The sequence below is a fragment of the Amblyomma maculatum genome, chromosome 6, assembly GCF_055883805.1.
Source record: "Amblyomma maculatum isolate TAMU_Amacu chromosome 6, ASM5588380v1, whole genome shotgun sequence".
Taxonomy (NCBI): Eukaryota; Metazoa; Arthropoda; class Arachnida; order Ixodida; family Ixodidae; genus Amblyomma; species Amblyomma maculatum.
Window position 1 is genome coordinate 131,270,466 of NC_139349.1, and position 27,988 is coordinate 131,298,453.

Below are 27,988 nucleotides of genomic sequence, written 5' to 3' on the forward strand. Positions count from 1 at the left end.
GAGCTGCGAGTGAGGGTAGGCTCTAGACATCATGAGCGCAAACCATAGCCACCTCAGTGGTCTGCATGGTCAGCAGCGGGCCTCTGAAGCATCCCACAGATGAGCTCACTGTCAGCGAAGATGCGAACATAGTATCAAAGGCAAAGGGGACAGGAAGGTTGTTTTCTGTAAATGGGCTATGACAGCTAAAAAGGCCGCGAATCAGCCAGCGGCTCTCCCCAATGCGATGATGGAGTTGAATAATGTAAGTACGAAAAATGGCCGAGGTTACAGCTTTTGAGGTCGCTACCTTTAACGTTGTGGTCTTGCTGAATCGGCGCCGCTAAGACTAGTTATTTCATCTGCTCTTGAAAGCTGCAGCGTGAAGGTAGCTGCATATCACGAAACTAAGTTGACTACCGATAAGGATACAAGCACTTGAAATGTTTGTGTCGCAACTTAATGCAGCAGTCAGTCATTCGAAAGCTTTGCCTCTATAGGATTCATGCTTTCTAAGCAATTGACTGACCTTGACTGACCTGTTGTATTGCGATGATGGTGAGGGGCGACTCATATGCCGTGACCGCGGCATTTTGGATCAACAGTGGCGAATTATTTGTATGCATGCGTCTATACAGCAGCAAGAAAGGAAAGTGCTTTTCTTAAGCCCGAAAATTTGAATGCTTAGAGATTTCAGTTGTCTATGTAACAACGAGGATCGATCAGTCTTGCTGTTCTCACTGGCCTATATAGCTTGTGAACATAACCTTTTTGAGATTTGCCGACTAAAAACCGATGGTATACATTTCCCGCATTTAAAATCCTCTTCAAATTCCCGACTAGACAGGATCTACATTTCTGATAGCACATTGCCTGCTGTCCATGGATATTGCCGCGAAACCTTCAAAACAGTATTTGTTGTTTTTTAACAGCCGCCGGCATACAGGCTTATCACTCTGATTCTGGACCGCGTATCAGTTCCGTGATCTTTGTTTGTTAATGCTCGATGTCGCGAGTCACACCTTTATCAGTTTTGTTGTAGCGCAAGATGCACCGAGATCTGTTTCGAAGGTTCCGGCCACTCGGGTGTCTTTCCACAATGTTCCAGCCCGTGCTGGTAGCTGTTTGACACGTTATCTAGATTGTTCTGTGCAGCCTTTAAATTGAGCGTTAACGAATGTGACGAGCATTCTTTGTTCGACGATCGACGAGCACGTTTGTTTCTATCGCCGCCGCCTAGTTGCTTAGTTCTTTTGCGGGCGCAAGTGAGCCCAAATAAAGAGTTTATTTAGTGCAATCATCGACCCTTCAGTTCTGTCGTCGACCTCGTCCCCACTACGTGACAATATTGTGTGAGACTGATATTTTCCAGCTACTGGTGTATGATGTATGTTGAGATAGGAAAGTACAGTCGTGATCAAAAATGGTATATTCCATGCGCTGCGAGAAAACTGCCCGCCAGGGTTTTCCGACAGATAAGCAGTTACGTTTGAGATATGCATAAGGTATCCTCTTTGATATACTTGCCATCTTATCCAAGGAATTTTGTCTGGCACATCTTTTTATGACCTAAATGAATCATTACCTCATCTTGAGAATGAACAGCAAGCAATTATTGGGAGGGCTACAACATTAGCTAAGATCAACACAGCCATATCGTCCCTAAAAGGTCAGATGTCATCTGGCGCGGACGGTCTAAGTAGTGAGTTCTATAAAGCCTTTATGTCTATATATCTTAGAAGCTAGCTGCCATATTGGAGGTTTTCAGTGCTGCTTACGACATCATATATTTGCCTAGCTCTCACGTTCTACACTGGTCACAACATTCCACGTGAAAAGCAAAAAGCAGATCAGTTGAAAACGGTTAGAGAGTACCGTTCCCTATCTTTATTCAACGCGGATTATAAGATATTTACGAAGGGGTATTTCTTCTCGTCTGCAGCTAGTGGCATTAGATTTATTAGATCCATACCAAGAACGCAGGATGAGAAGCCGTAGTATCCAGAACGGTATCCCTATCGCACGTTCCGTATTAGAGACAGTGTCAGCAGATGTCAACCAAGTAGCCCTCATACAGAGTGATCTGGCAAAGCATTTTGACGAAGTGTGTCATGATTTCTGTTTTCTGTATTGGAGAGTGCGAACAATGGTTATTTCATTCTTATATAAAGGCTTCAAACTGTTATAGAGCGGCCACTGCAAGACTTATTTTTAATCATAACTTTACTAGACCTATTCTACTTAAATCATCTTTTCGACATGGGTTACCTATATCACCTTTTTTGTTCGCTTTATATCATGAGCCCTTGTGTCGTAGTATAATAAAGAGCACACCAGTTCGTGGCTTCTTACTATCGCGATGCGAAATCGAGATATTGGCTTTTGCTGATGACATTAGCTGTTTCTGTTTTGATAAAAAGAATGTTGTGAGGGTTTTTTTGCGACTAAGCAGTTTTGTGATAGTTCGCGTGCGTCTCTCTACTTCTTAATTCATAAATCAAAGAAGTTCTGGCTAGGCAACTGGGGTACAAAAACCGGTTTTCCTTAGCGGCATAAGTTGAGGCTCTGAAGGCTTACTGTATTTTGAGTTCTCTTGCATCAGTATCGCAAGAGTCGGTCTTACTGAGATTCCCACAGATTCGCAGCAAAAATTTGCAACATCGTCGATGTTTCGAAGTTTATCTATGTCATGCAGGTGTCACATTTCGACAGCAAACATCATTTTTTGTCTACTTGTGTTCTTTCTCCCTCTGAAAGCTAGCGAGGCTGATCTTCAGCACTTGTTTGACCTTCAGCTTGTTTCAACGTTTATCGTTTTAAAAACAGCAACCATCTCTTCCTCCTAGCTATGGTTAGCTCCTAGATAACTACACGTTTATGTTTCCATTTGCCTATTATGTCTGCGTCCACAGGAAATAGGAGATACTCTCCTTTATGGAGCTTTCTTAAGGAAGTTGCCAACACATTCCATTTCCTCCATGTACAGTTTTTCTTAGAATACATATACTGTCCATCTGGAAGACAGATGACAAAAGTTCTGATTGACATAATATTGTCTGTTCCGATGTATCACCTCTCCTTTCTAGACAACGTCTTACATCTATTTTCGAGACAACAGTTTATTAAAGCGGTTGCAGCTTTGTATATCAATCGGCCGCGAAGATTTTCTTTTTTAAACTTCACATGTAACCTCACCTGTCAAAACGTGGCTTCGTGCAAAAGTGACTTTAGTGTTATGGTCAATGGAGTGTCGCATGTGTTAGTAGTCAGGAAATAAGAATCATTGCTTTGTATATTGCCGTGATGCCATGTTTTTTTAGGCGGGGGGGGGGAGGGGGGGGGGGGAGTCACAAAAAAGGACATTGTTATTATGCCCTATACTCTAAGATGTTCGCCTGCAGTTACCGGTTCTAAGGTTTCATGTGGTCTCTTTGTGCTCGTAGGACTGTTTAACCTATAGAGGAGCCGCATGATAGGTTATGCGATCCGGTTTAAGTCGGGCTTGCATCCCGCCAGGGTTGGTGTGTTTCCGCGCAGTAAAGAAAAAAAGCAGCGATTGCTAGGAGATTTTGTACTCTCTTCATACGATAAATTCCTCAGTTCAAATTCGGTCTGCTCCTGACCTTTTCTTTTTTTTTTTCATCGGAGCTGGACAGCGGCAAACCTTTACATTCTTGGTTGGATTAGAATATGTGAAATAGTGGCAAAAATGGCGAAGTCGAATATCCAGGTGGTTATGTCGCACTATATTTATATTACCCGCGCCAAGACACGTGCAATGCGACGTCACGTTCTGGCGGGCCAATCACGAGTCAGGCCCGGCCCAATTATATTGCTCGGCTCAGATGCCCGTGTGAGCGAAACGAGCTACTATGTAGTTGATCACTTGCTGGAGAGCACTTTTTTTTTTCCTTCCTTACGGCGAGCATGAATTCTTGTAAGAGCTCTCTTTTAGCTTTGATTTCTGGCCACTTGCTATGCGTAGGACTACCCCGTCAACCTGTACCTGCGCGAATTCTGGTACGATCCGAGGCTCAGTCTCTTGCAACATGGAGTGAACGAAACCTTCGTGATCAACGGAGCAGACATGGCCAACCTCCTGTGGAAACCTGACCTAACTTTCGTCAACATGAAGGCGGCACGCATCCAGGAGATCACCGTACCCACCAGCCTCGTCAAGATTTTTCCAGACGGCCGAGTGCTCTACAGTGTCCGGTAGCTGCATAACACCTGTTATTCACTTCTAGTTAACTTTACGTTTTATACCTTACTGCAATCAATTGTTCAGAAAAACATCCTTCCCTGCATATTTTACGCTTCCAATTTTGTCGCTCCTATATATCACTCATTTCGCTCTCTGCTCCTTAATAGATAGATGTTTTTGATGCAATCAGTATAAAGAAAGCGTTGTAATACAAATAAGTAGAATGCACAGCAAATGCAACAGGTTTTTACTTGTTGTTATTATCAGCCTGTTGCTGTTGGAGACCATTTTCTTCTTTTCTTTTAAAGAATTAGCATTCTGCATAGCCCAGGAAAAGAATTTGCCCTGTACATAGGAACTATTCCTCTGAAGTCATAAGGCAGGCCTGCAAGTGTATGTTCACACATAACCTTCGCCCGTTACCAGTTTGAAAGCGGATTCTGTGTCTTCTCAGCCGGCCTGCTAGCGCGCCTGTGATAGAGCTGGCGCATTGCCAGCACTCATGCTTGAACACTTGAAAACGCTTTCGAAATTAGCTGTCTACCTCTGCATTCTAAGCAAACGCTCGTCCTTTTTATTCACAGGATAGCGCTCCCGGGACCTGAATGTACGGCGTTCTTTGCTGTGCCTTAAAGCTGTTGTTAGGAATTAAAACCATGATAAATTTTTAAGAACGACAGCAGGCAGTTCATCGCTATAGACTCGCCACCCATATTTTTTTGCCTCCCGGGTTCTATTCATAAGTCGTTCAGCATTCAGGGTCATGCCACCAATCCTCACCAACCAACCAGCTATCATACTGAAGGGTGTTAACTGGTGTTGAATTCCTTGAAAGAAAAGAACTTGCGAATGTTGAAAGCAAAGATTCCAGCGTGACCATGCAAATTTGTTTGAACTCGTGTGAAAACGTTACCCTGCAAGGCACTCGTAGTACATTAAGTCAAGCTGGTTCGATTACCTGGCTCCTTGTTGTATCGTAGGTTACCGCTTTTCTCCACCCATTTCAGGTTGAATCTGCGACTGTCTTGTGCGCTGGACTTTCAGCTTTACCCTTTCGACATTCAGAAGTGTCACATAATAATTCGATCATGTAAGTAGATGTCTCGCATTCTTTAGGTAAAAAATGCAGCTCTCCTGCACTGATCGAGTTTGCTGACCTCTTCAAATAATATACAACCGGCGACTGTCTAAGTTCACAAGATAAATAATAATAATAAAGCAACGTTGAAGAAAGAGAGGAAGGTCTGTTTATGTAATATTTTGAATTACTTAATGGACAAGGGTTATTGAATAGGGGAAGCCAAGGAAATCGCTGAAAAAACTGTGAAATATTTCAAAATGGTCTTGGTTACAAAGGGCTTGCATGGATAGTAATATGCCCATATTTATTACATTCTGGGCTATTGGTGGCTGGTTCAGAGGAAGGTAAACCCATTTTAGCGTTAGAACTGGTATACATTAAAACAGACTTGGGCTAAAACATTCAGTGAGAATTCGCGGGTCATGACGTCATAGCAATCTGCGATAAAAAAAAAAGACATTATAAAGAAATTAAAAATACATAAAAAAATCTTCAGCCTCCGAAGTACACATCACCGATAAATAAGTAATCTGTCAAATGCACATTTTTACTACGATGTGCCTGCAGAACAGAGAGCGGCTCGCATTCACTTTCGGTCTCTCAGCTGACCGTCGACAATCTCCCAACGCGCAGATGCCCACACAGTAAACGAGATCGACCTTGTCTGGAAGGATGACATCCCGGCCACGCTGGACTATCCGCTCAAGCTCTCAGAGTTCCAGCTTGTTGACGACTACAATTCGACCTACAACAAGGAGTTGCCCACAGGTTAGCCCCCATTCTAGCAACAGTAGGTATGCAACTCGGGCGCGTGTTTAACAGGTCATGGCTTATGCCGGTGTGTTAGGTAAATTCAAACTAAGAAACCTACGAAGCGTCTGCACGCGTGGCTGAAGCAGAAGCAGTGTTTAAAGGATAAGTACAAAATGTATCGTCTAAAACATGTTATATTAAGGTATGATGCGGTGGTGCAGTAATTAGGGCGCTTGAATTCTGTGTCCTAGGTGCGGGGTCAAATCCTTAATACTGCGGCCGCTTTTCGATGGATGCGCAAAGCTTGACGCCCATGTGCTGTGCGATGTCATGCGCGTTAAAGAACCCAAGGTTGTCTAAATTTCTAGAGCCCTACACTACGGCATCTCTCATAGCCTCAGTCAGTTTCGAACATCAAACCAATAAACCAAAATAACCGATTACCCACCAGCATCGACAGAAGCGCAGCCATACGGCTGCGCTTCTGTCGCAGCTAGAAGCGCAGCTAGACTTTCCTTTTACATCGCGCGAGAATTGCAACTGAAGAAATATTCTTCTTGATGTCAAAGGTTTAAATATCTTATAAAGGCGACTTATTTCGTCGTACCTTTAAAATACGACGAAGGTACAAGAACGACGGGTTTTGGAGCAAGGAAAAAAGAAAATTCCTAAATCATGACCGAAAACCAGCAAATTTGAAGGTTGGTCGTCAATTACCAGTGAAGAGCCTGTCACACTAGCACGACACGACACGACACCGATTTGGTCTGCCAACATCGTGGCTTCTTGATGTCTGCGTCTATGTCACACGGCGCCGACAGAAAGTGTCGGTCGACAGTTGGTGTCGGCGCCTCGTCGCTCTCAAGACGGCTGTCGACCGACTGCCGCCGACTGTCGCCGAACTCCTATGTTACACTGACGAGATATCGCATGGCCCATCGCAGCGTGTGAAACCTGCTCCCACCAAAATATCATCGACTCGACCCTCTCGTTCTCACTCTTTGTTTTGTCATGATACTATTCCTTTTCCTAATATTTTATTTTTTTTTCTGTTCAAGCGAAATTCTCCTTTTTATACCTACTCTTTTTTTTTTTATTCGGTTCAATCTCATAATTGGTAAGTAGCATAGGCAGGGACGCTTTATTTTTAACTTGTTTCATAAATCTGATCATGCCGAAACAATTTCCTTGATTATGGACCGAGACCCAGTATTTCACGGCTGTGGTTGCGTACTCCGAAAGGCTGTGTTCGAAAAATAAAAACAGTCTGCGGCAAATAAGAGGCAGTAGATATTTAAAAAGCAGAAATCTATGTTATGCCTTCTGCGGGATTGAACTTACGATCTCCACTTTGAAAGTGAACTCCAGTACCCACTGCGCAACGAATTTTTTTTTCTGTATTGCCAACTTGAAAACCTGATTTTATATTCACATAAAATTATGTGACAAACACACAACATGTGTTAAAAACCACGCCAGCTCGGGCTGTGTGATACATTAAAATTTGCGCATGTGTAGCAGCGCTTGTATTCTCGGAAACCACTCAGGCACTTGGTGTTGTGTCTTGAAAACAATAACGCTAGCAATGGATTCTCGATAGTACTGCCGTATTTTCATGGCATTAATGTCTGCATGCCTGAAAGCCATTCTCGATAGCCAGGTACTGTGCAGGCCCAATGCAATGATCATGTCCAGCGGTAGCCAATCATAATTTTCAATTGGTAAAAATCTAATTCAAAATGTATCCCTGGGTGGGCTTTCTTAATCGTTCGTTGCAGAATATCCCAGAAGAAAAAGACTCCTCAACAGTCTGTGAAAACGTGTTCGATAGTTTCTGGCTTGCGACATACGAGGTACAAAAAAAAAAAAAAAAACTATTTATTTCTAAATAAACCCTAACTTCTACGGAGCTGGAAAAGAAAGTTTCTGCTCACACTGGTAAAGCCATATGTTTTACTCGTTTAGGGACTGAGTTCCATGGACTTGCATAGTACAACGATCTGTACAATGGGATCGGGAGAAAGACATCGCACATGTCCTTATAAATTTCCTTTCACGATGCAGCTGGTCAATATTAAAAAAAAGAAAAATCAGGCTTGCAAGACACGACATGCCATGCACACTTCTTTAAGGATCCCAAAAATTCTTCCCTGCATGCTCGCCGAGCTTACAACTAAATTTCACAAAAAAGTCTGCTCAACCTGATCTGAAATATAGTTCGTAAAAATGGGTCCTTCGTATCACTAAAGAGCATAAAACGGTTAACCACCTGAAGCAAATACAAATGCGCAAAACCAACTCCTCCAGAGCGGACGCGATGGAACAAGTTCGTTCGACAGGTGTGCTCCAAAGTACTTCCCTACACAAAAACGGCGAGCACACGGTGCAATTTCTCCACATTCGCACGAGGAAAATTAAGTACTTGGTACGCGTACAATATCTTGGTAGCAAGAAAAAAATACATATCATAGCAAGTACAAAATAGACCAATCGAATCCTTTTGGTCTCTCGGCCTCTCACGTTCGTCCAAAACCTGCTGGCTTCAATATGGTTCACTGTCCCGGTAGGCTTTCAGATGCACTCCTAAATACTTTATTGGGGCTGTCACCCAAGGTATGTTCAAAAAACTGTTTGGGGTTGCAGGCCACTCTTTATGCCAGAACACCAGGCACTTATCCTAGTTCACAGCACTGCCGCTCTCAGAACAAAAGTCCTTCGCCAATTGGACAACATTTCGAATGCTATCGTAGTTGGCACAGAAGACGGCAATGCCATCGACATACGCGAGTATGCCTATCTTAGATGCATGCATTCGAAAACCTCGGACGATGCTGCTTTCGATAATGCTCAGACAGAATGACTCAATATACAAGCAGAAAAGCAATGGTGACAGGGGCAGCCCTGATGCAGAGAGGGTTGCACTTGGATGAGCTACTCATCCTCTTATTTACTATCAGCCGCGTCGTGCACCCTCTGTACGCCATAACGACTCCTTTAGAAATGACTGAACACATGTTCACATGTTCAAAAATGGAAAACAAGACATCATGCGGCCCCTTGTCGAACGCTTTCTCCAGATCAAGCTGGAGCATGACAACGCTATCATCAATGCGTTCCAACACTGTACCATCGACTGTGCCTGGTAGATATCAGTACATATATAAGGTTCGCCATTTAATGTCGCTGATCTGATGTGGTACTACTAAGTCTTGTATTACGGTTTGAAGCCTTTTATCCAGCATTTTCATGAAGATCTTATAATATGCATTCGTCCGAGATATTGGTAGGCAAGTGGCAACTTGAAAGTTTGGCTTCGTCAACACGTTTTGGTATTAAAAATTTATAGGCTTTTATAAATGACGAGAGAAGTATATCTTTGCCACGGACCTATTTAAACAATGTAGCAAAAACGGGACAAGTCATCTTTGAATGCCGTATAAAGACCGGCTGCAAGCCCGTCAGGTCCTGGAGACTTTTCAGGGTTGAGGTCTTCTGTAGCTTTCGTTACTTCTCCTTCGGAGATTGGCAGTTCTAAACGTTTTTCCCTTTTCATCATTCAGCCGCTGCATAAGAGAGAGGAAACTGGACTTCGGTTTTAACTTTTGTGTAACTTAATATTCTGCTGTAGTATTCATAAAAGGCCCTCTGTATATTCAATCTATCTAAGTAGACCACACTGTTCCATTCTACTTTTGATATATCATTCTTGCGGGCATGCTTCTTTTCCATTCCAAAAGCACGTTTTGTGGGTACTTCGCCCGCTACCAGGCGCTCTGCCCTCGCCAAACCTCTGCTTTCAAAGGTTAAGATATGGTTTTAGCTGATATGTTATCTTTTGCGGCGTAAACATCGCGAAAGCAGTTGGAGCGGCAGCGGTTTACTCCTTTTAAGAGTAGGCTGTCTGTCCAGCTTGCTGAAAGCAAACCGCTCACAGTTTTCGACATGTCGCGCAGTACAGTAGCAGGGAAGACCTTCTGCGAATTTTACAGGGCCCGCCGCGGAACCACGAATGCTGTTGCTTCTGCTGTAAATGCAAGTTCTGCTATTTTCGCTCACATAACTCTCGAAACAGGTTGAATTAAAGCACACAAATTTTATGCATGATGCGTACTATAGCGCTGAAATTGGACCGCGAGTAGCGGCTTAGCTACTACATGTTATGACTGTAAACACAACAATTCAATTGCAGGCGGATCGGCAGCTCTAAGCTGGCTCCAGGAAAATAATCTTTTCTTCATCATTTCGTTTTCACCTAGTTTGTTTATTCTGCACTCTTCTTTGTACTCCGAGAACGCAGAAAGGTTGCACCCATCTTTAACGCGCATTTAAAATATACACATCCAGAATTCACTCGTCCCGAATGGAAAAGGCTGCTGTTGAAATCCTGAACTCATTCCGCGGCAACGCGTTTTTTTGGGGCTCACGCTAACGTGTAGTTCAGGGATTATGCATAAATTATACTTTGTGACGCATATTAATGCTGAAAGGTATTCGCCGTCGACATGGTGATAGAGCCGGCATGCATTTCGAGAACGTTTTTGCTCGGCGGACAATCTCTCGAAGACTCGGCCACTGGCAGTCGGCAGACTGCTGAGGCTGCTCGGTCGACCTCTCGGATAATATCCCACATGTGGTTGCATAGAGACGTTTCATCGACGTAGATAGGTAAGACCTGAGCGATTGTAAGGTTCCTAAAGGGTCCTCTCCATGGTGGACGCTTCCTGAATGAAGTCGGCAGTGGTTTTCGGGGGGCCCCTAACAAGGCCGGCAAGAAGTTTATTTGACGCCCCAAAAAGTTCCCTTCCGTTACCGCAGCTGACGTCTCTTTCTTCTTCACGCTTGTGCCCTCCGTCATGGATCATTTCGTGTCAATATTAGTGATCGTGATCGTGAAATACGGTATTCAGTATTCCACAGCCATGAAATTCTGGACAGTATTCAGTCTCGGCCCATAATTAGGAGCTTGTTTTGGTATGGTCGAGTTTTTGAAACAAACTACAAATAAAGCGTCCCTGCCTATGCTGCAAAGGAATTGTGAGATTAAACGAAGTAAAATAATAAAGGGAGTAGCTATGGAAAAGAGAATTTCGCAATGCAGGAAAAAAATAAAAGGATTAAGAAAAAGAATAGCATCATGCCGAAAAAGAGCGCGAGAACGAGAGGGCCGAGTCGGTGGGAGTTTAGGTGGGAATATAGGTGGGAATTTAGTTCGAGAGAGTTTTTCTTAATCCTCCTCTGGCCTGAAAACATGTCACATTGGGAGTACATCTAGTTTTCGGTCGTGTTGGTGTCGTTGCCAGCCTAGTGTGACAGCTTGGTAGGCCACAGGTACGGTCTGCCGACGAGTTGGCCGACCGTCGGTGCCCTTGTCTGGCCTGAGTCGGCATCGTGTCGTGCTAATGTGACAGGCCCTTAAAAGGACAGGCAACCACCGCCGGTTGTCGTGGTAGTGCATTCGTTAGCATTACACCTCCCCTCGGTTGAGGCAGCAGCTGCAGGGTTCAAGAGATGCGACGGGATGGCATGAGTCCAGTCCGCCAATCACCTGTGACACGCCATAACCTCTCTCTTCTCTTCCTCACCTTACACCCATCGTCTTGCCATCTCCCGCTGCCTTCCTTCTCTCACGTGTTTTCTCCCTCTGCCCGTTGCTATTCACTCCCGCTCATTTTGTCTTCTTTCTCCTTCCCCTGACATCTGAAAGTAGGGAGGGGGCCTCCATCTCTCCACTTCGCCACTTCCCAGTCAAGACTTCAGAAAGGGACAGAAACTGATTTTTGAAGTAAGGGAGTTATAATGCTAACATATTGAAAATTGAGTCCCCCAATAGTGGCAATCTTAAACCTGCAGAGGCACGTCGTGATGCCTAGAAGGCAAGGCGCTTTGATCTCGCCGGGGCCATGTCCCAGCCTCCGCATTCCTATTTTCCTCGATCCTAGATCCACAATATTGCGCGAACCATTCAAATCATTAGCCGCCGGCATGCGATTTTATCACTGTGACTCGCATGGATTGATTCCATATACTTTGTTCGTGTTTGTTGTTGCGAGACGCAGGTTTATCATTTTCTGTGTCGCGCAAGATGCACAGTGATGTATCTCACAGGAATTCCGGCCACTCCCATGTGTTTCCGCAATGCTCCAGGTAGACCATTTTCGGCTTTATCTAGACATTTCTTTGCCGCCTTTAAACTGAGTGTTGACGGGTGCGACGAGAATTCGTTGATCAACGACCGCCGAGCACGCATACTGCTATTGCCGCCGCCAAATGCTTAGTTCTTTTGTGGGCGCAAGCCAGCCCATTAAAAAGCTTATTTGAGCGTAACTCCACTCTCCTCATTTCTCGTCAATGGCATTGCCACTACCATGTTACAATTAATACCCCGCGCTTTGCGATGCGACAGGGTTTTATAAAAATATCAAAAGCAGTCTGAATTAACCTGCAGCCCTTGATTACGTTCATCACATCCCACATGGCTCTTCAGTTTTTGAAATCTCAGATACAACGTAATAGAACTTACCCTTGGGGCCTCTGTACAGCCTTCATATGCGCTTGCATCCTCAATTTTTCATAGTGCGAGATCAAGCATTTTAGTTCTTCGCTGCTGGTAATGAACTGTTGAAGAACATATAAATATTCAACATAACCTGCAGCGCTATGCACAGAGTAACCATGTCCAGCATACTGCACACCGAGATTTATTTATTTTCCAGGAGTTACAAATTCCTTCGTTCTTGAAAAGAGTTATGCTTTAGGTAAATTTGATTGGATATGTAACTCGCTTGAATTTATGCGCGTGAACTGCTTCAAGTGAAATTTCGAGATAATTTCTCTATACATCTGGACTTCGCGCGTTGCGGTTCCCTTTTATGACGCATCCTCTGTGCTTCCTGACCGCCACAAAATGTTGCCGAAAAAGGAGTTGTTTGATCAAAACGATTTTCGTTGTTTAGAAAAACAGTGAAAGTGGTTTTCGTTTCAGTAGATTGTGTTTTTACATTTTCACCCTCTTTTGCTTCTTATGTCCAGTATACTAGTCACTGGGCCACGATGAAATATGATTCCGTGATTCTACTCTGTCTCGTCCAATAAATGTAAACGATTGCAAGTAAGTTTTATTGCACCTTATAGCGTTTACATGATACTAGCCTCTCATTTCGACTTGGTACCCTGGAACTACTTTTCTCAGCCTTATTTTACAGTGATGACAGCTGGTAATCGCTATTAAATCATTTGTTCACTTGTCCGAATGAGCTATCTCAGAGCTTAAAGTGCTCCAAAATAGCTCGAGTCGCATCACTGTAAATAAAGCACAATTACCCAGCTGCCTTGGGGTAGAGAAAAAACGAAAGCATTGATAAGTTTTGGAGATAACATGTGATTAGTGGTTTTATATTTCGCTATCCGCGAAAACCGAACAGATTAAGTGTGACGTGGCTGCGGCTTTGAAATAAGCGAGAACTCGCATATGTCACTATAAGGCAATGTGCTCGAGCCTTAAACAAAAACAGAAGTCGCTCTGTATTGTATCTTTCTCGCCATGCCGTGGAAGCTTGTTGGGTGGAGTATATGTCACTTCAACACTAAGTTTTCACGCGTTCATAGAACGACCGCACAGGTTTTACAAATGTCTCCGTGCTTTTGTGGCTTCCACTACAGGGCCCGTACTCCAAGTTTGCGTCGTTATCGAAGTGTCGCTATCTTACGTGATCACGAGTCATCTGATTGGTCGAAACGCCGGAACCGGGTGCTGCCGCTACTGTACCGGAAGAGGGTGCAACGTCATGTACCGGCATTTCCGGCATGACTCGAGGTCACGTGAGATGGAGACACACCGATGAGGACGCAAACTCAGAATACGGGCCCAGATTCAAAGAGTTGCTTAAGGGAGGTTAAAAAAAAAATGGAGCTAACACACTTGCCTCTTCTCCTTGGCAACAAATATTGTAGCGAAAGAGCTCGATCGTTGTACAAGTATGCGTTGGTGACAAGGCGCCACGAGAGTGCATTCTTTGGCATTTCAATGCGTGAGCCACAGATACATGTGGACCCGTCCGTGTGGTGGGTACCACCGACATGAACGGTGAAGCACCTTCGCCCGAATAAAGCATGAACAGACTATATAATTCAGATATTTACAATATTTCGTAAGCCAGACTGCGCATGAAAAAAAGAAACCTGGTTTGGTTTATTGGGGTTTACCGTCCTAAAGCGACCCAGGCTATGAGAGACGCCGCAGTGGAGTGCTCCGTAAATTTCGACCACTTGGGGTTTTTCAACGTGCACTGGCATCGCATAGCACACGGGCGCCTTGCTTTTCTGCCTCCATCGAAAAGCGGCAGCCTCGGCTGAGATTCGATCCCGCATGCTTGGACACATGGACACAAAAGTCGAGCGCCCTAACAATTTAACCACAGCGGCGGGGCAAAGGAAGAGTAAAATTATAGTCAAGTATTTTACTTGCTACATTGCATGCGCTGGTAATAATAGTTGTATAAAAATATTTCTTTTATTTCAGGAAACTTCACTGTTTTGCAATACACGTTTGTGCTGCGGCGCATGCGGGGCTACCATCTCATCTACGTGTACCTGCCCAGCGCTCTGATCGTGTGTGCGTCATGGGTCTGCCTGTGGCTTAAGGTATGGCCATAAGTAGGTGCCTGTCCCAGCAGACCAACCTGCTTTCAGTATAACGAAACTTACAACGTGCCAAGTTGGCCAAGGTTAGAAGCACAGTTTTCCTGTAAGCTGCTTGGGCAGCAACTTCATCATTGGCAGGATTCCTAAAAGTGAAGATCGTATATTGCATCGGTTGGCTGAAGGAAGAGGAGAGATATGGGCAACCTGCAGTGGCCAGGCGGCACTGGGTAAGTTGAGGCGGCCGGCGCGGGCGGGTTGCATTGGCGTTATACGGTGGGAAGTATGTCGGCTCTCACTTTCATCGGTTTTAAAACAATCGAATGTCTTGAGAGTTACTTCCGAATACCAATACTGGCGAAAGGACACCGCCTGTTCGAGAATGGTCATGTTTAGAACGTGAACGGTGTCAATGTGACAGCAAAGTGCGCACCGATCGTGACGGAACAACCTCGCGCACGACGATGAATTTCGCGTGAGTAAATGAAGATTTTTTTGTAACAATATTTATTGCCTCAGGGCATCAATTTCATATGCGATGAACAATTAAGAAATGGTTGTATGACTGTAAAATGCTGGTTGATGTAATCGAAACTTTTCATTTACCTACTACGTTCACACCTCATACCCAAAGATTGAAAGTGGAGAAAGAACTGAGAACAGATTATACACCTGTTTCTTGTTTGTTGTTGTAGTTATTGCTGTCTGATTACAGCAGCATAATAATACCACGGCGAATACTTCAATCATGGTGCGCAGCTTTCGACAGGGCCGCGGAGGTTACAGGAAGGCAGGTGCTGCTCGCGCTATGAATATCGAGGCGATTGCAAGCACTGTGCGGTTGTAGCGTGCGTAATTGGGCGTGCAGTTTGTACCTTCGTACATCAAGCGTTTGGAAAGCCGGTTGACAATGCTGGGACTCAATGAAGAGCTTGCATAAGTGAGGTCGTTAGAGCTGTGAATTTTTACTGTTCCTACTAATGAAGAAACAGTCTATCGTCAGGGACATGAAACTCTTGAGCAGGTTGAGTAGTCGGTACAAGAAATATTTTCCACGGAACTATGAAACGAAGTTCCTGCTCAGCGTACCGGGTATCAGGTACGGGCCTCCACACACCGCCAGGTCGACTTTTTCACCCCCTTAAAAAGTAAATTACAGATAATTATGCTTATCCAAATTTGTAATTGGAGGCGTGAACGTACGTTGGTTTCAAGGTTCTGAATAGTGACCGCATTAGAAGTCCGATTCAGAAAGCCCACGAGTATTTTGTTTTCATTTCGCCTTCGATGAAATGCGGCTGGAATTCGATGCGGAGGCTGCGCGACTTTGTTGCTTTTCTGGACGTTACATCCCGTAAAAGAAGGACAATGCCACTCGATCCTGCACAACATATACCATTACACAATACATTTTACACCCCCGCCGGGGTGGCGCAGAGGTTACGGCGCTCGACTACTGTTCCCAAGGACGCGGGATCGAATCCCGGCCTCGGCGGCCGCTTTTCGATGGAGGCGAAAAGCAAGGCGCCCGTGTGCTGTGCGATGTCAGTGCACGTTAAAGAACTCCAGGTGGTCGAAATTTCCGGAGTCCTCCACTACGGCGTCTCTCATAGCCTGAGTTGCTTTGGGACGTTAAACCCCACCAACCAACCAACCAACAATACATTTTACGGCGCGGAACGCGTACTGAGGAGAGTGCCCCAACCAGAGTGCGCCCGCCCCGAGTCAGAAGTATTATACCGTTTCCTCCGCTCAACAGGCAGTCGTCTTATTTTAACACCTTCGAGTCTGTACGCCATTGACCCCATAAGAAAACGATTTTCACTTACATTACTCTCTGACAGCCGCTATCCTTCTCTTTCATCATTTTTCCCGGGTTCTGCCCAGCAAGCGGTGAGCTTTGGTTCCCTTCGCGACTGTAGCAGTCTTCCTCGCCGACCCTGCGATTATTTTTATTCTTGTTCGCATCCGTAGTAGTCGAAGCATCGCACGAGGCGACTGAAGCCACTATATGAGTGAATCACACTCTATGGGACAAAAAAAAAACAAAAAAAAAAAACGCGAATGCAAAAGGAAAACAGCGGCCGCAACATACACGGCATTTGCTTCTGGGCCGCCTCATTGTTAGCTCCCGTCAGCCGCTGGGTGGCGCCATATGTCTCAGCAAACTCTATTGCAGGGTATTCAAAATAAAGCTCTTGGCAGGCTAGTATCTATGCAGACTGGCATACTTGCAATTATTTTTGTTTGCTCCATACATTTGCCTTCACACAGTTTATGATACATGGCGCTCTTTGTCCGCCTGAGTGGCTTTTTTATTTCCAATTTCAATCAATCAATCAATCAATCAATCAATCAATCAATCAATCAATCAATCAATCAATCAATCAATCAATCAAAGTATCTTTATTTCGCAACTTTACAAGGCGAAAACGGTGGCCGGAAAAAAAGCTACGTCCTTGCAACTTGTCTCCGCTCAAACCACCCATGAGCAGTGGAATCGTATTATATTAGAAACAAAAGAAATATATTTACACGTCACGTACCAGTACAAAAGCATATAGGCATGCAGAAATGAAAAATCACAGTGGTATTTGAATGAAAAATTAAAATGCTCGAGTTGAAGCACTGCCATCACAACATGATGAAATGTGCAATCAAAGTGTATAGGTTCCACTAGATCAACGCAACCTGCACTGAGTAACCAGCACATTAGCAGGCGCACCGATGCGACATGAAGGAGGGCAGCAAATTAGTCTCGCTGGCAGGCAAAAAATTTTCGACGATTACGTTACTTCCTAATGCGAAATTTGAGTGAAGCTCATCAGCTGTTTCGCCTTTTCGATAGATTGAGGAAAAGAATTCGAACAAGACGTGTATTTACAATTACAGACAAATAAACGCTCCACTAACAGTTTTTGACTGCCATAAAGGAAGCTTTGTGGATCGGGAGGTCGTGCGAGGCTCGCGTGGGCCCATAGAATTGTTTCGCCGCAAAGAGACAGCACCAATTGACTGATGCCGCTGACGCCGCTAGCGAGTCAAGTCAACGTGGCTCTGCGTTTCGGCTTAGAATGCATGGAGGTAAAAAAACTGAGAGAGCTTGACGTCACACGGTCAACGTTCGCAAGCCAAGTGCCGTGGTAGCCGTTCCCTCCCCATTTTTTCGCTCTCCCAGTCTGTCCCTATGTTTTGATGTCGGTATGTTTTAATGCGTGCGTCTGCCTTGCCGCGGGCGTGCTGCTGTCTTCTGTGGCGAGCATGGGTTATCGCGCCAAATATCCCCGATGCTGGGCGCGCGGCAAAACCCGCGCGGCGCTGATTCTCGCATACGCGATACGCAGTAGTAGTAGATATCATCGCACGCTATCACGTGGTCTAATCACGTGGATACCGACTCGCTCCCTTTTATTATTGCGTAAACAATACTACGCCAAGTTTCAGCCCGTCGCGTAAACCCGGCCGATAGCCACGTCTAACATTTAGAGCGACCCTCTTCAAGCCGTCGGGTAAACCCGGCTGGTAGCCACACCGCGCCGTAAAATAATAATAATAATAATAATAATAATAATAATAATAATAATAATAATAATAATAATAATAATAATAATAATAATAATAATAATAATAATAATAATAATAATAATAAGAAGAAGAAGAAGAAGAAGAAGAAGAAGAAGAAGAAGAAGGAAGAAGAAGTAGAAGCTACATCGGCTTTGCTTACGCAACCTACCGGGTTTAACTAAAGCTAAACCCCAGCTAATTTTTTATGACTAGGCTTCAAGAATATTGCCGCGCGGTTCCTCCTTATGGCGAATTCGAGTGGGAGAGCAGGCGCACTCGAGAGCGCTTCGAAAGTGCTCTCAGACAAGCCGGCGCCCTCCAGTGGGAGAGCAGGAGTAGAATCACTGGCTTCCATTGGTAGAGGAGGATGGCTTTTCCTTCACTGAGAGCACCCGAGTGCACTCCCGGCTGCTCCTTCGTTTAAAGCGAGAGTAGAGGAAGTCGCATGGCATAAAGCGTCATATCCGTGCCATCTTTTTTTTTTTTCTCCCAAGTCGGCGACGCTCAGAATGGCGGCTTCAAAGCGTCGGAGCTCGACGAGCGGAAAGCATTGCTCAGGTGCTGTATGCATGTTTGAAAGTCGCTGCTGGCGTCGAAAGGGCCAAATGAGGCAAATTGTTGCGCTGTGAGACCAAAGGCATACAAAGCAAGCGGTTCTACACTAAGCGTTTGCCTTTCCTTGGGTTGCAATTGCCGCCGCTGTCGGCAGGCGGAGAATGCAATGAAGAGAAGTGCGGTCACATGGTTGTGGCGCTCTGCTCTCGACATGCAGAGAACGTTCCCGTGGAAGGACAGTTACACTCTCGCTCGGCGTGCTCCTGTACTGCTCTATACTGTTCGGCGCCTCTGCTCTCGTCCCACCAACCGATTGCGCCATTAGTTTTTTTTTCCTGCATGTTGGGATGCACGCACCGTGATCCGCTACTCCTAGTCAGCGCTTCTGCAACCGGAGAGCACCATCGCCGCCATGCAGGAAGGTACACGCAGGAAGGTACATGCAGGAGGGTACACGCAATAGCGAACGGTGGCGGGAGGAACGCGCGCAGCAACCGGAGAACACGAGGGGGCAGGGGTACACGCAGCGGCGAGCGGTTACAGGAGCGCGCGCTGCCCCGCCTGCGGAGCTGGTTACGAGGGACAACGCGACGGCGACGCCGACGCGAAATGCAGGAACGGGCGCCCTAAGAGCTGCGGTCTAAAAGGTTCAGGGTATTTAAAGCAGGAAAATGCTGTTGAGCACTGGGCGGCATTGGTAGAAATAATGTGAACTATGTTTACTTGCTTAGGCAGAAGGCCACCGCTAGTGAGTGCTCATTGTTGTCGTGCTAAATTCTACCCGCCAAAACATCCTTGCAAACCTGAATTCCCTAAAGCGCTATTTCTTTGGTCATTTTCAAAGGGTCAGGAAGCAGCTGATAATGTCTGGTTTTCTTGCCGTGTAGTGTCTACTGAGCAGCAATGCTGGCCTGCTGCCATCAATGCTGCTCTTCACAGAGCTTCTGCACCTACCTAAAATCACTGCGCAAAGGCTCTTCTCTTCACAGTGCAAAGAGCACAAACCCAATTCCCAGCTTTAGGGACACTTTCGTATTAATAAATTCAGTTGCTTCTTGTTTTACTTCTCTTGAGAGATTTATAACAAAACAAAATAAAACAAAAGATTTCCGCCCCTCTTGGCTTCGGGTGTTGAAATCTGATGGCCCTGTGCAGCGGCCGATCGAAATTAAGAAAGACGGATCGGGCAGCGAGAATCACGAAAAAGGACAGCGATAGTGAGAGGGGACAGAGTACAATAACAAACTAGCAATTCCCTGGCATCAGCCGCTTCCACAAATCACATTTGCAGTAAATACGTGCAGACACTGCGCTGGGTCCTGCGATTCATCTCAGAAGACCACCTCAAACAGATCGAGCAAAGTAGCCCAAGAAAATGATGGAATCGCCACCCGTCCCTCTAAAGGGCCCCAAAGGCGTTTCGATCCTTAAGCATGGTGAGGCCGCAACCGAACGCACTGAGCACATTGTTGAAAAGAATTGTTGAAAAGACTTCTGTATCGGCCGTCGACTGCCGACTTAATGCACTCTGGGGGTATTTTGCTTTGACATGGCTGGTATGCCCGGTAGAAATCCATGGCCGAATATGAAAATAACGATGCCTGGAGCGTCAGCGTCACTTCGTGTGTTTTCAATAACGGCGTTTTTACAGATATGTTACTCAGTCTGGCGAAGAGTGACAGAAACGATTTGTTCGTACGATCGAGGCAATATAGCGCGGAAGTGACAACGGAAGAGTGGTCTTCATACAAGCTTTTAACTAGAGGTCCTGTTACACTTGGTTTATGTCAGGACCCCATGCGTCACATTGTGCGCGCACGATGGACAGCTTTCTAGTGTGGCGTGCTTCTAAATGAGATTGCCGCTAAGCATCATTTGATGAGAATAATTGGCGACCAGAATACATGGGAAGATAACACGGATACACAAGTGGAAGTCTTAACAAAATTAGGATGGTTTTAGCTGTATTTCGCACAGCTACTCCCAAGTTACTCTAGCTCAAACCAACTGGGAATTGCTCAGACGGCTTTATAAAACACTTAAAACATCTTCCGAATGCGGCGCATTCTGCTCAATTACTGATTTTCCAGCCAAATTCTACAAGCTGCAACGATAAATATCAGAAATAAGAAAATACTCTTTTCGGTATTTTCAGCTCTTGTGGTCGGCATAGTGCTTCAGCGCTAATTTTGCCAGAATAGGGAATTTTTAGGCACGGCAGTCTGAAATAGGATTTATAAGCACTAGCACCAGAAATAGACATTTATAGGCACTATAAAACTAGTACTGAGCGAATTTTGAATTCGTGTTCATATTTAGTTCATGCTCATATATAAACGTTGTGTGCTGTCGATACACTGATAAAAATAGGCATTTGCCTAAAATTTGGTCTCTATTCATCACATTCAGAATGAAAACACAAAATGACGTCCACACCGGTGAAGCCCAAACTATCAACTGGCGGTTTAGTGGATATGAAAATTTGATCACTATTGTATATGCCATGAGCTACGCAGCACGAGCACTTCAGAAAATCGTGTCACCAACCATAGCCTCCTTTATACTCTGTGCCTGTCAACGCGCCGCGAGAACAATAGAGCGGCGCCGTCGGGTAAAGTTGCGCGGCGCTGCCGCTCCCCTCGCTTAGGGCGCCACTGACGTAGGGGTCGAGGCGCACGGGTCGCACGGGTACGAACGTTGGGGCGGGGCGGGAGCGCTGTTATTCGCTAGCGGGATAACTGTTCCTAAGCATGAGTCGTGCATATTCAGCATATTTACTTGTGAGGCCGACATCCACTAAGCATAACAAGTGATCATGATATTTTGTAGGCAATAACACCAACGCTATATGACATTTTATGTCAGGCAGTTTCAAGAAATTGCGCATGGCTCGAAAAACTGCATGACTGCTCCGCTAGCACCAATGGTAATAAAAAAATTACAATGCTAGTCTATGCTGCAATAAAACAAAATTTAAGAAGAAAGGCACCAGCATTTATTTACACATTTCACAACAGCAATTGTACTACAAGAGTACCATGTAGAAGTGGTGTGATGAATAGCTGCCAAAAGTAGGGAAAAAAGTTCACGGTGACTGCTGTCACTGATAGCACTTCAGAAGCCAGCTTGATTTACAGATGATTGAAACAACTGCATCGCAGTATGTCATTGAGATCTGTAAAGAGAACAATTTTGGTATCAGCTGTTACTTTCAATGATTCAGCGCGTCGTACAAACGTTTTTTTTTTTTTTTTTTAACTTGAAAAACAGGGAAAACAAATATACGCGTTGCAGCTTTCTATTTCGATCACTCCAAAATAATCGTCACAATAGGCAAAGCTCGTGTTTTAATTTGTCACAGAATTGCGCAGTTAGCGAAACAAAAAATACTGCGCTGGAGCATATGTAACATACCACACAGACGGGCTAACCAGGGAGGAAGTTAGCATCGCAGTTCAGAAAATACACGTGCACATTTAATATTATTATTATTACCTTACTGACGCGTAATAAACACACTTCTGGTGCTGTCATTATTTCTCACAGGCCTTAATGCGTTTGAGTGCGAGTTTTGCTGTTTCCGATGCTCGAAAGGGAAACTAATATAGGCTTTGTAAGATTTGGTTTAACTCACTTTAAAGTAATCATCTTCCCAACAGGTAAATCTTGTGTTTCTATTTTATCACAAAATTTCGTAATTAGCGTATACTGCAAAAAAAAAAAAAAAGCTTCGCAGGAACACATCTAACACACTACGCAGACGAGCTAGGCAAGGAAGCAATTATCATTGCAGTCCAGAAAGCACAGGTGCGCATCTAACATTACTATTGCAGTATTGACGCTTACGAAAAACAGTGTTTGGTGCTGTCACTATTTTTTACAAGCCTCAAAGCAGCTGGATACTACGCAGCGATCGCCGGAAAGACAAAGCAAAGCTGGCACTTAACAGTTGATGCAATGCTGTAGTCCTGCAGCACCCGAAGGCAGAGAAAAATAGAAGCATGACCTTGCACACTGCAGAGCAGTCCACGAAACAGCGAGATAGCGGCAGCGCGTGGCTATCCGGACTGCTTTGCAACACGGCGCACCCGGCACTCGCCTGGCGAAGGTGATCCTATGTCGCTGTTGCCATCTCTCGGCAGCCAGCGGCGTAACTTGTCAACGGAGGAGGAGCGGCGGCGACGGCCGCGGAGCGCGGAGTTGCCAGGCACAGAGTGTATAAAGGAGGCTATGCACCAACTAACTAGCCAGCACACATGTCTAACTACAGTCAGCATTATGTATCTACATTGGCTAGTGGCTGTACTCGTACGAGAGGAGACTGATATAGTCCACTTTATCAGACTGTTACTCTAGATGTGGAAACTATCATGCAACGGCACCCTATATCACTTCTTAGTCAGGCGTGATAGTCATTCAGTGTCCTTGCTGTGACGAAAGCATATGCTCAGAACCTGTACCACAAATCCTTAACTGGAATACAGACTTCTTCTTATGGGCATGCTCTAATCCGGCAAATTGAAGTTTGAGTCACTAGTCACGGAGCACGTGAGTGGCCGTTTGCGTTGTTCTCACCAGCAAGAGGCTTCTGGACTCACCAACATCACCATCAGCCGGATAATACCTACTGCAGTACGATGGCCACCCCATATTCCTCCAATTTATTTATTTGAAAATACTGCAGCCCCTCAAGGGGCTGTAGCAGGAGTGGGTACAAAAATGTACTCGGTCACGCGCTAGCTGCATCCACTTGACCCCTGCGAACTTCCTAACCTCACGCACCTAACAATCTGCCATTCTGCCGCCCCCTGCAATGCTTTCCGCTTTCCTTCTCTTGGGAGGCAATTTGTTACCAAGCGACCATCGGTTATCCTCTCCGCACAACAGTCCCTGCCCAAGCCCGCTTCATCTTCTTGATTTCAACTACAATATAATTAACTCGCGATATTTCTCTGACTCACTCTGCACGCTTCCTATCTCTTAATGTTACCCCTACCATTTTTAGTTCCAACGCCCTCTGCGTTGTCCTCAACTCAAGTAGAACCCTTTTCGTTAGCCTCCACGTTTCAGCTCCACATGTGAGTACAGGTAAGATGAAACTGTTGTATACTTTCCTCTTGAGCGATGCTGGTAAGATGCTAGTCATAATCTGCGAGTAAGTACTAAATACGGGCCATCGCGGTCTTATTCTCCTCGTTATTTCCCTTCCATGGTGCGGATCTGCGGTTACTACCGCTCCTAAGTAGACATATTCTCCTACAACTCCTAATTCTTCGCTACCTATTGTAACTGCTGTCCTTTCCTGGGGGTGATGAAGATTGGCTTAATATTCTGAATATTATTTTAGGATTACCTTCCTGCTTTTACTGTCTAGGTGATCCATCATTCTTTTAAATACGAATTACTTAGCAATGCAATGTCATCACTAAATCGCAATTACTGAGGTATTCTCCATCAACCCTTACAACTAACTGATCCAATTCCATGTATATGATTACTTCCTCTAAGCAAGCTGTGAATAGCACTGGGGAGATCGTGTCTCCTTGCCTAAAATCTTTCTTTATATCCTATATTTTATTACTTTCATTATGTTGAACAATGGCTAGCCACTATATATATATATATATATATAGACATCTTCCGGCACTTTCACATATGGCTGGTCTAAACCCTGTTTCTCGACTGGATTTAACATTTATGCGCTCTCAACTACATGTGCTGTGGTCACTCGCGCACGTAGGTGGAGATTCCGCAGGCCCGAGTAGCCTTGGGCGCCGTGACGCTGCTCACGCTGGTTTCCCTGGCGAGCAGCGTCCGTACCACCATTCCACGCGTGGCGTACATCAAGGCCATCGACGTGTGGTATGCCACCTGCATCATGTTCGTCTTCGCCGTGCTCAGCGTGGCCACTGGCACGCACTACTTGGTGCGCGTACGTCTGAGGCCCCTGTGCGTGCGCCGGGTCGATCACTGGGTCGTCGACATGTATCAGGTATACGAGAGCGACGCTTTCAGTTTCGCCTCTGAAGGCCGTTTCCACTGGCATGTCATATACTTATTATTTGTGCAGATTTAAATGCAGTGGAACGTTAGCCCGCATTACTTTCTACACCAAGCCCCCGCCGGCTGTCGCATTCTTCGCTTTACGCCCATGTTGGTAGCTTTCAATGATATGAAGCGAGTAGAAAGCAAGGTAAATACCAATATGCTCGGCGCCTTTCTAAACCATGATCTACAAGATGAAGAATGGAAAGCTCTAAACGGCTTCTGTTACAGTGCTGCCCCCAATGCCGGCACTTTTATTATCTACGTACGCAATGTAAATCGAAATTAACCAAATAGGTGCATTTTTTATTTTTACTAAACGGGAACTTGAGGTTCTCAAGTTCGACGCCATAAAAGTGATCAAAGTGTGAAATTCTCTTGCGAAGCCAACGAATTCTTTTCACGATACCAATTGAAATGATCACTCATTGCTCGATTACAGCTGCAATGGCCCTCAGGCTTTTCTTTAGCGTGCTATATAACTGGTAGGGATGTGCACGGTGGTGTCATGTTAAGGGTTGGTGGCTTTCCAAGGTGAGCAAGCTCGCACGAGAGAAGCAATCAGACTGCGCCCAAGTTGTGCTGAAGCATTGCTTTGTGGCATTAGACTAGACAGGAAAATGGATAGACCACAAAGAACCTAAACTCTAAGGGATCACTAGAGATGACACCAAAACCAAGCTTATTCGCACAACAGATAAGTGTAGAGAATATTTCACATATTTCCAGGTCTAATCGCAGATTATTTAATCGCTTTAAATGCTAGTGGTAATAAAGGTTCACGCTTATATCTGAATAATTTATTTGTCATCTTTCTTGAAAAAGCGCGTCAGATTTGTTTGAGTAACTTTTTAATACTGGAGTAAGCCGGTGTAAGAATTCGATTGCACACCTTCTTATAGGAAGTTTATGCCAGTGAATGCAATAAGAATTCAGTTTATACCTAAGCAGTTTACTGCTTTTTTTCCCTCAAAATTTTTGACAAATCACGGTCCTTCATTATATTTCTGGGAACTACACATAACTTCGAACAACTAACCGCCGTACATAAACTCGTCGGAAATATATAACTGCTGCAGATTTTTTAAAATTACTGTTGACAAAAAGGAGCTCTCTTCTATATTCTCAAGCCGAAACTTGCAGATATTCTCCTGGCCTTCTTCTTCATCGATGAAACTTTCTAAGTCTGTATCCAGCAGAATAAGTGCAGCAACAGAGTGCCATAAGCTAGCGATAAATAACTCATGTCAGGCCGCAAGCGACCACTTTAAATTGTCAACACTGCTAATTAAGCACATAAAATCAAAGCCATTTAACGCAACTTCGCTGGTATACTGCCCTTGGCGGAGGATAAAAGTTCTTATAAGAAACAAGCACACATAATTAACTAGTATATATAGCAAACAAAAATAAGGTGTAGCATAGACGAAACATTGCTGAAGCATAATAAAAAAAAAATAATTGTAATAGACTTGAGATATGTTAGTCTTTTAACTGTAGTGAAGGCTAGTGTCGAACGGCTTCAAATGGGTATGCATGGGTGAGATTTGCACGCAAGGAGTCTCAAACCACTTGCGCCATTTGCCAATAATGTTTTCAATGCCATGTCACCGAGACACAGTCTGTCCTGTGCATCTAACAAAATTTCCATGAAGCAAAGCCCGCTGAATGCAGATTTGCAGCAGCTCATGGAGCAAGGCAAGACACTGTTACACTATAAATTACGTCACAAATTCCTTACAGCTATGTGAAACTAAATACCTCCTCAGCAAACAAGAAGGATGCTAGAAAAGTGCGCTTTTGCGCCTCGTCATCTCCTCATGGCATATGCAGGTAGGGTTCAAACGGGGTATAAATAAATCCTACGCACCGAACTTTAAAATATAATTCAGGTAGTTTTAAAGCGTATGCGTGCTTAATTAGTTGAACGCAAGCATGTTCCGAGGAGTGACGTTGATCGTCACATACGCACTTTAGTCTAGCCTGTGCAAACGCATGCGAAACTTAAACCTAGCGGCTCCATCGAGTTTTTGGAACAAAAATATTTTTCTGTACACACCGATATTCATTTTCGAGCCTACGTGTGGCAGTATAGTGACTCGATGGAACCAAATCAAATTGCCTCTCCTTAGAATTTGCAGTACGTGAAGTGAAACAAAATGAAAGCTCAATGCCTAATTTATGACAATGAAATAACAGCAAAGTCCTCTAATAATGACCAGTTCATAGCCAAGCTACTAATCCTACATTGTTTCTTGCGGCAAATTGGAAAAACGATTTCAACGTACGCAACAGTAGCACACACTGATATCTGAACGTACGGTGTGTAAAGCGAGCGTACGTTAAGTCGCGATAGAGAAATATCGCTTAGCGCATGCACACTTAAAAATAGGCTATCTGATATTCCCATTGACCTGATATACTCATGTTATTCCCACCTCTGTAAGTGTCGCAGCTTTCATGTGCAGAACTTAGATGACATTTAGGTGGTGAACACGTCTTATTTAACTGATTTATTTAAATCCCCTGTTCGGCTACCAGCTTGTAAATATGCTGCATGTTCCTGCAATAACACTGAGCCGGAAATAACGTTATAGTAAGACTGCCGTCAACCTTTTACCAACACGATTGCTTGTGCGCGCAGAGGCTGGTCTACGGACGCCGTACGGACCCATTCCTCTTGACCATGGACAAGGAGAACAAGCTGGAGCAGCACCGCAACGTCAAGATGTCACAGGCTTTCGAGAGGGTGGCCAGATACATGTTCCCCGTTTGCTTCGGATTCTTCAACGTCGTCTACTGGTCCTTCTACGTGGAGAGGTCCTACTATCGGGGACGTTAGGTGATTTGAAGCACCTATTTTTTTTTGTTTTCTTTTTAAATTTTGTGACGTCACACGGTCATGACTTTGTGACCAGAAAGCTGCTGATTTGACGTTTAAGAGCTGGTTGTTGAGGGATGTATACACGCAAATAAAGGCAGAATGAATTTACCAGATGAGGACTGCACCTACCTTTCTCCATTTGAAGGTTCCCGTAAGACGGATATGTGTGTTTATACGGAGCCATTTCTGCTATTGAAAATAAAATTCTGACGTATTCAAAACATGTCATAAAATTCACTCACTCAAACACTAGCCCCACTTATACCACAAAGAGTTTATAAAATCG

General features: G+C 44.7%; 1 protein-coding gene across 1 annotated transcript; it reads left to right on the forward strand.

Annotated features, from left to right (window-relative positions):
* The first annotated feature begins 65 nt into the window (after positions 1-65).
* LOC146186750 (glycine receptor subunit alpha-2-like) lies at positions 66-27,808 on the forward strand. Its single transcript, XM_084608110.1, has 7 exons — positions 66-140; positions 3,965-4,194; positions 5,191-5,273; positions 5,898-6,032; positions 14,536-14,657; positions 24,514-24,765; positions 27,463-27,808. Exons 1-7 carry the CDS (start codon positions 66-68, stop codon positions 27,658-27,660), a joined length of 1,095 nt encoding a protein of 364 aa, XP_084464236.1. The 3' UTR covers positions 27,661-27,808.
* The last annotated feature ends 180 nt before the right edge of the window (positions 27,809-27,988 follow it).

Coding starts and splice junctions, on each gene's coding strand:
- LOC146186750 (XM_084608110.1), top strand. CDS start 66: ATGGTCAGCAGCGGGCCTCTGAAGCATCCCACAGATGAGCTCACTGTC. Junction 6,033..14,535: donor CAACAAGGAGTTGCCCACAG/GTTAGCCCCCAT, acceptor CTTTTATTTCAG/GAAACTTCACTGTTTTGCAA. Junction 14,658..24,513: donor GGGTCTGCCTGTGGCTTAAG/GTATGGCCATAA, acceptor TCGCGCACGTAG/GTGGAGATTCCGCAGGCCCG.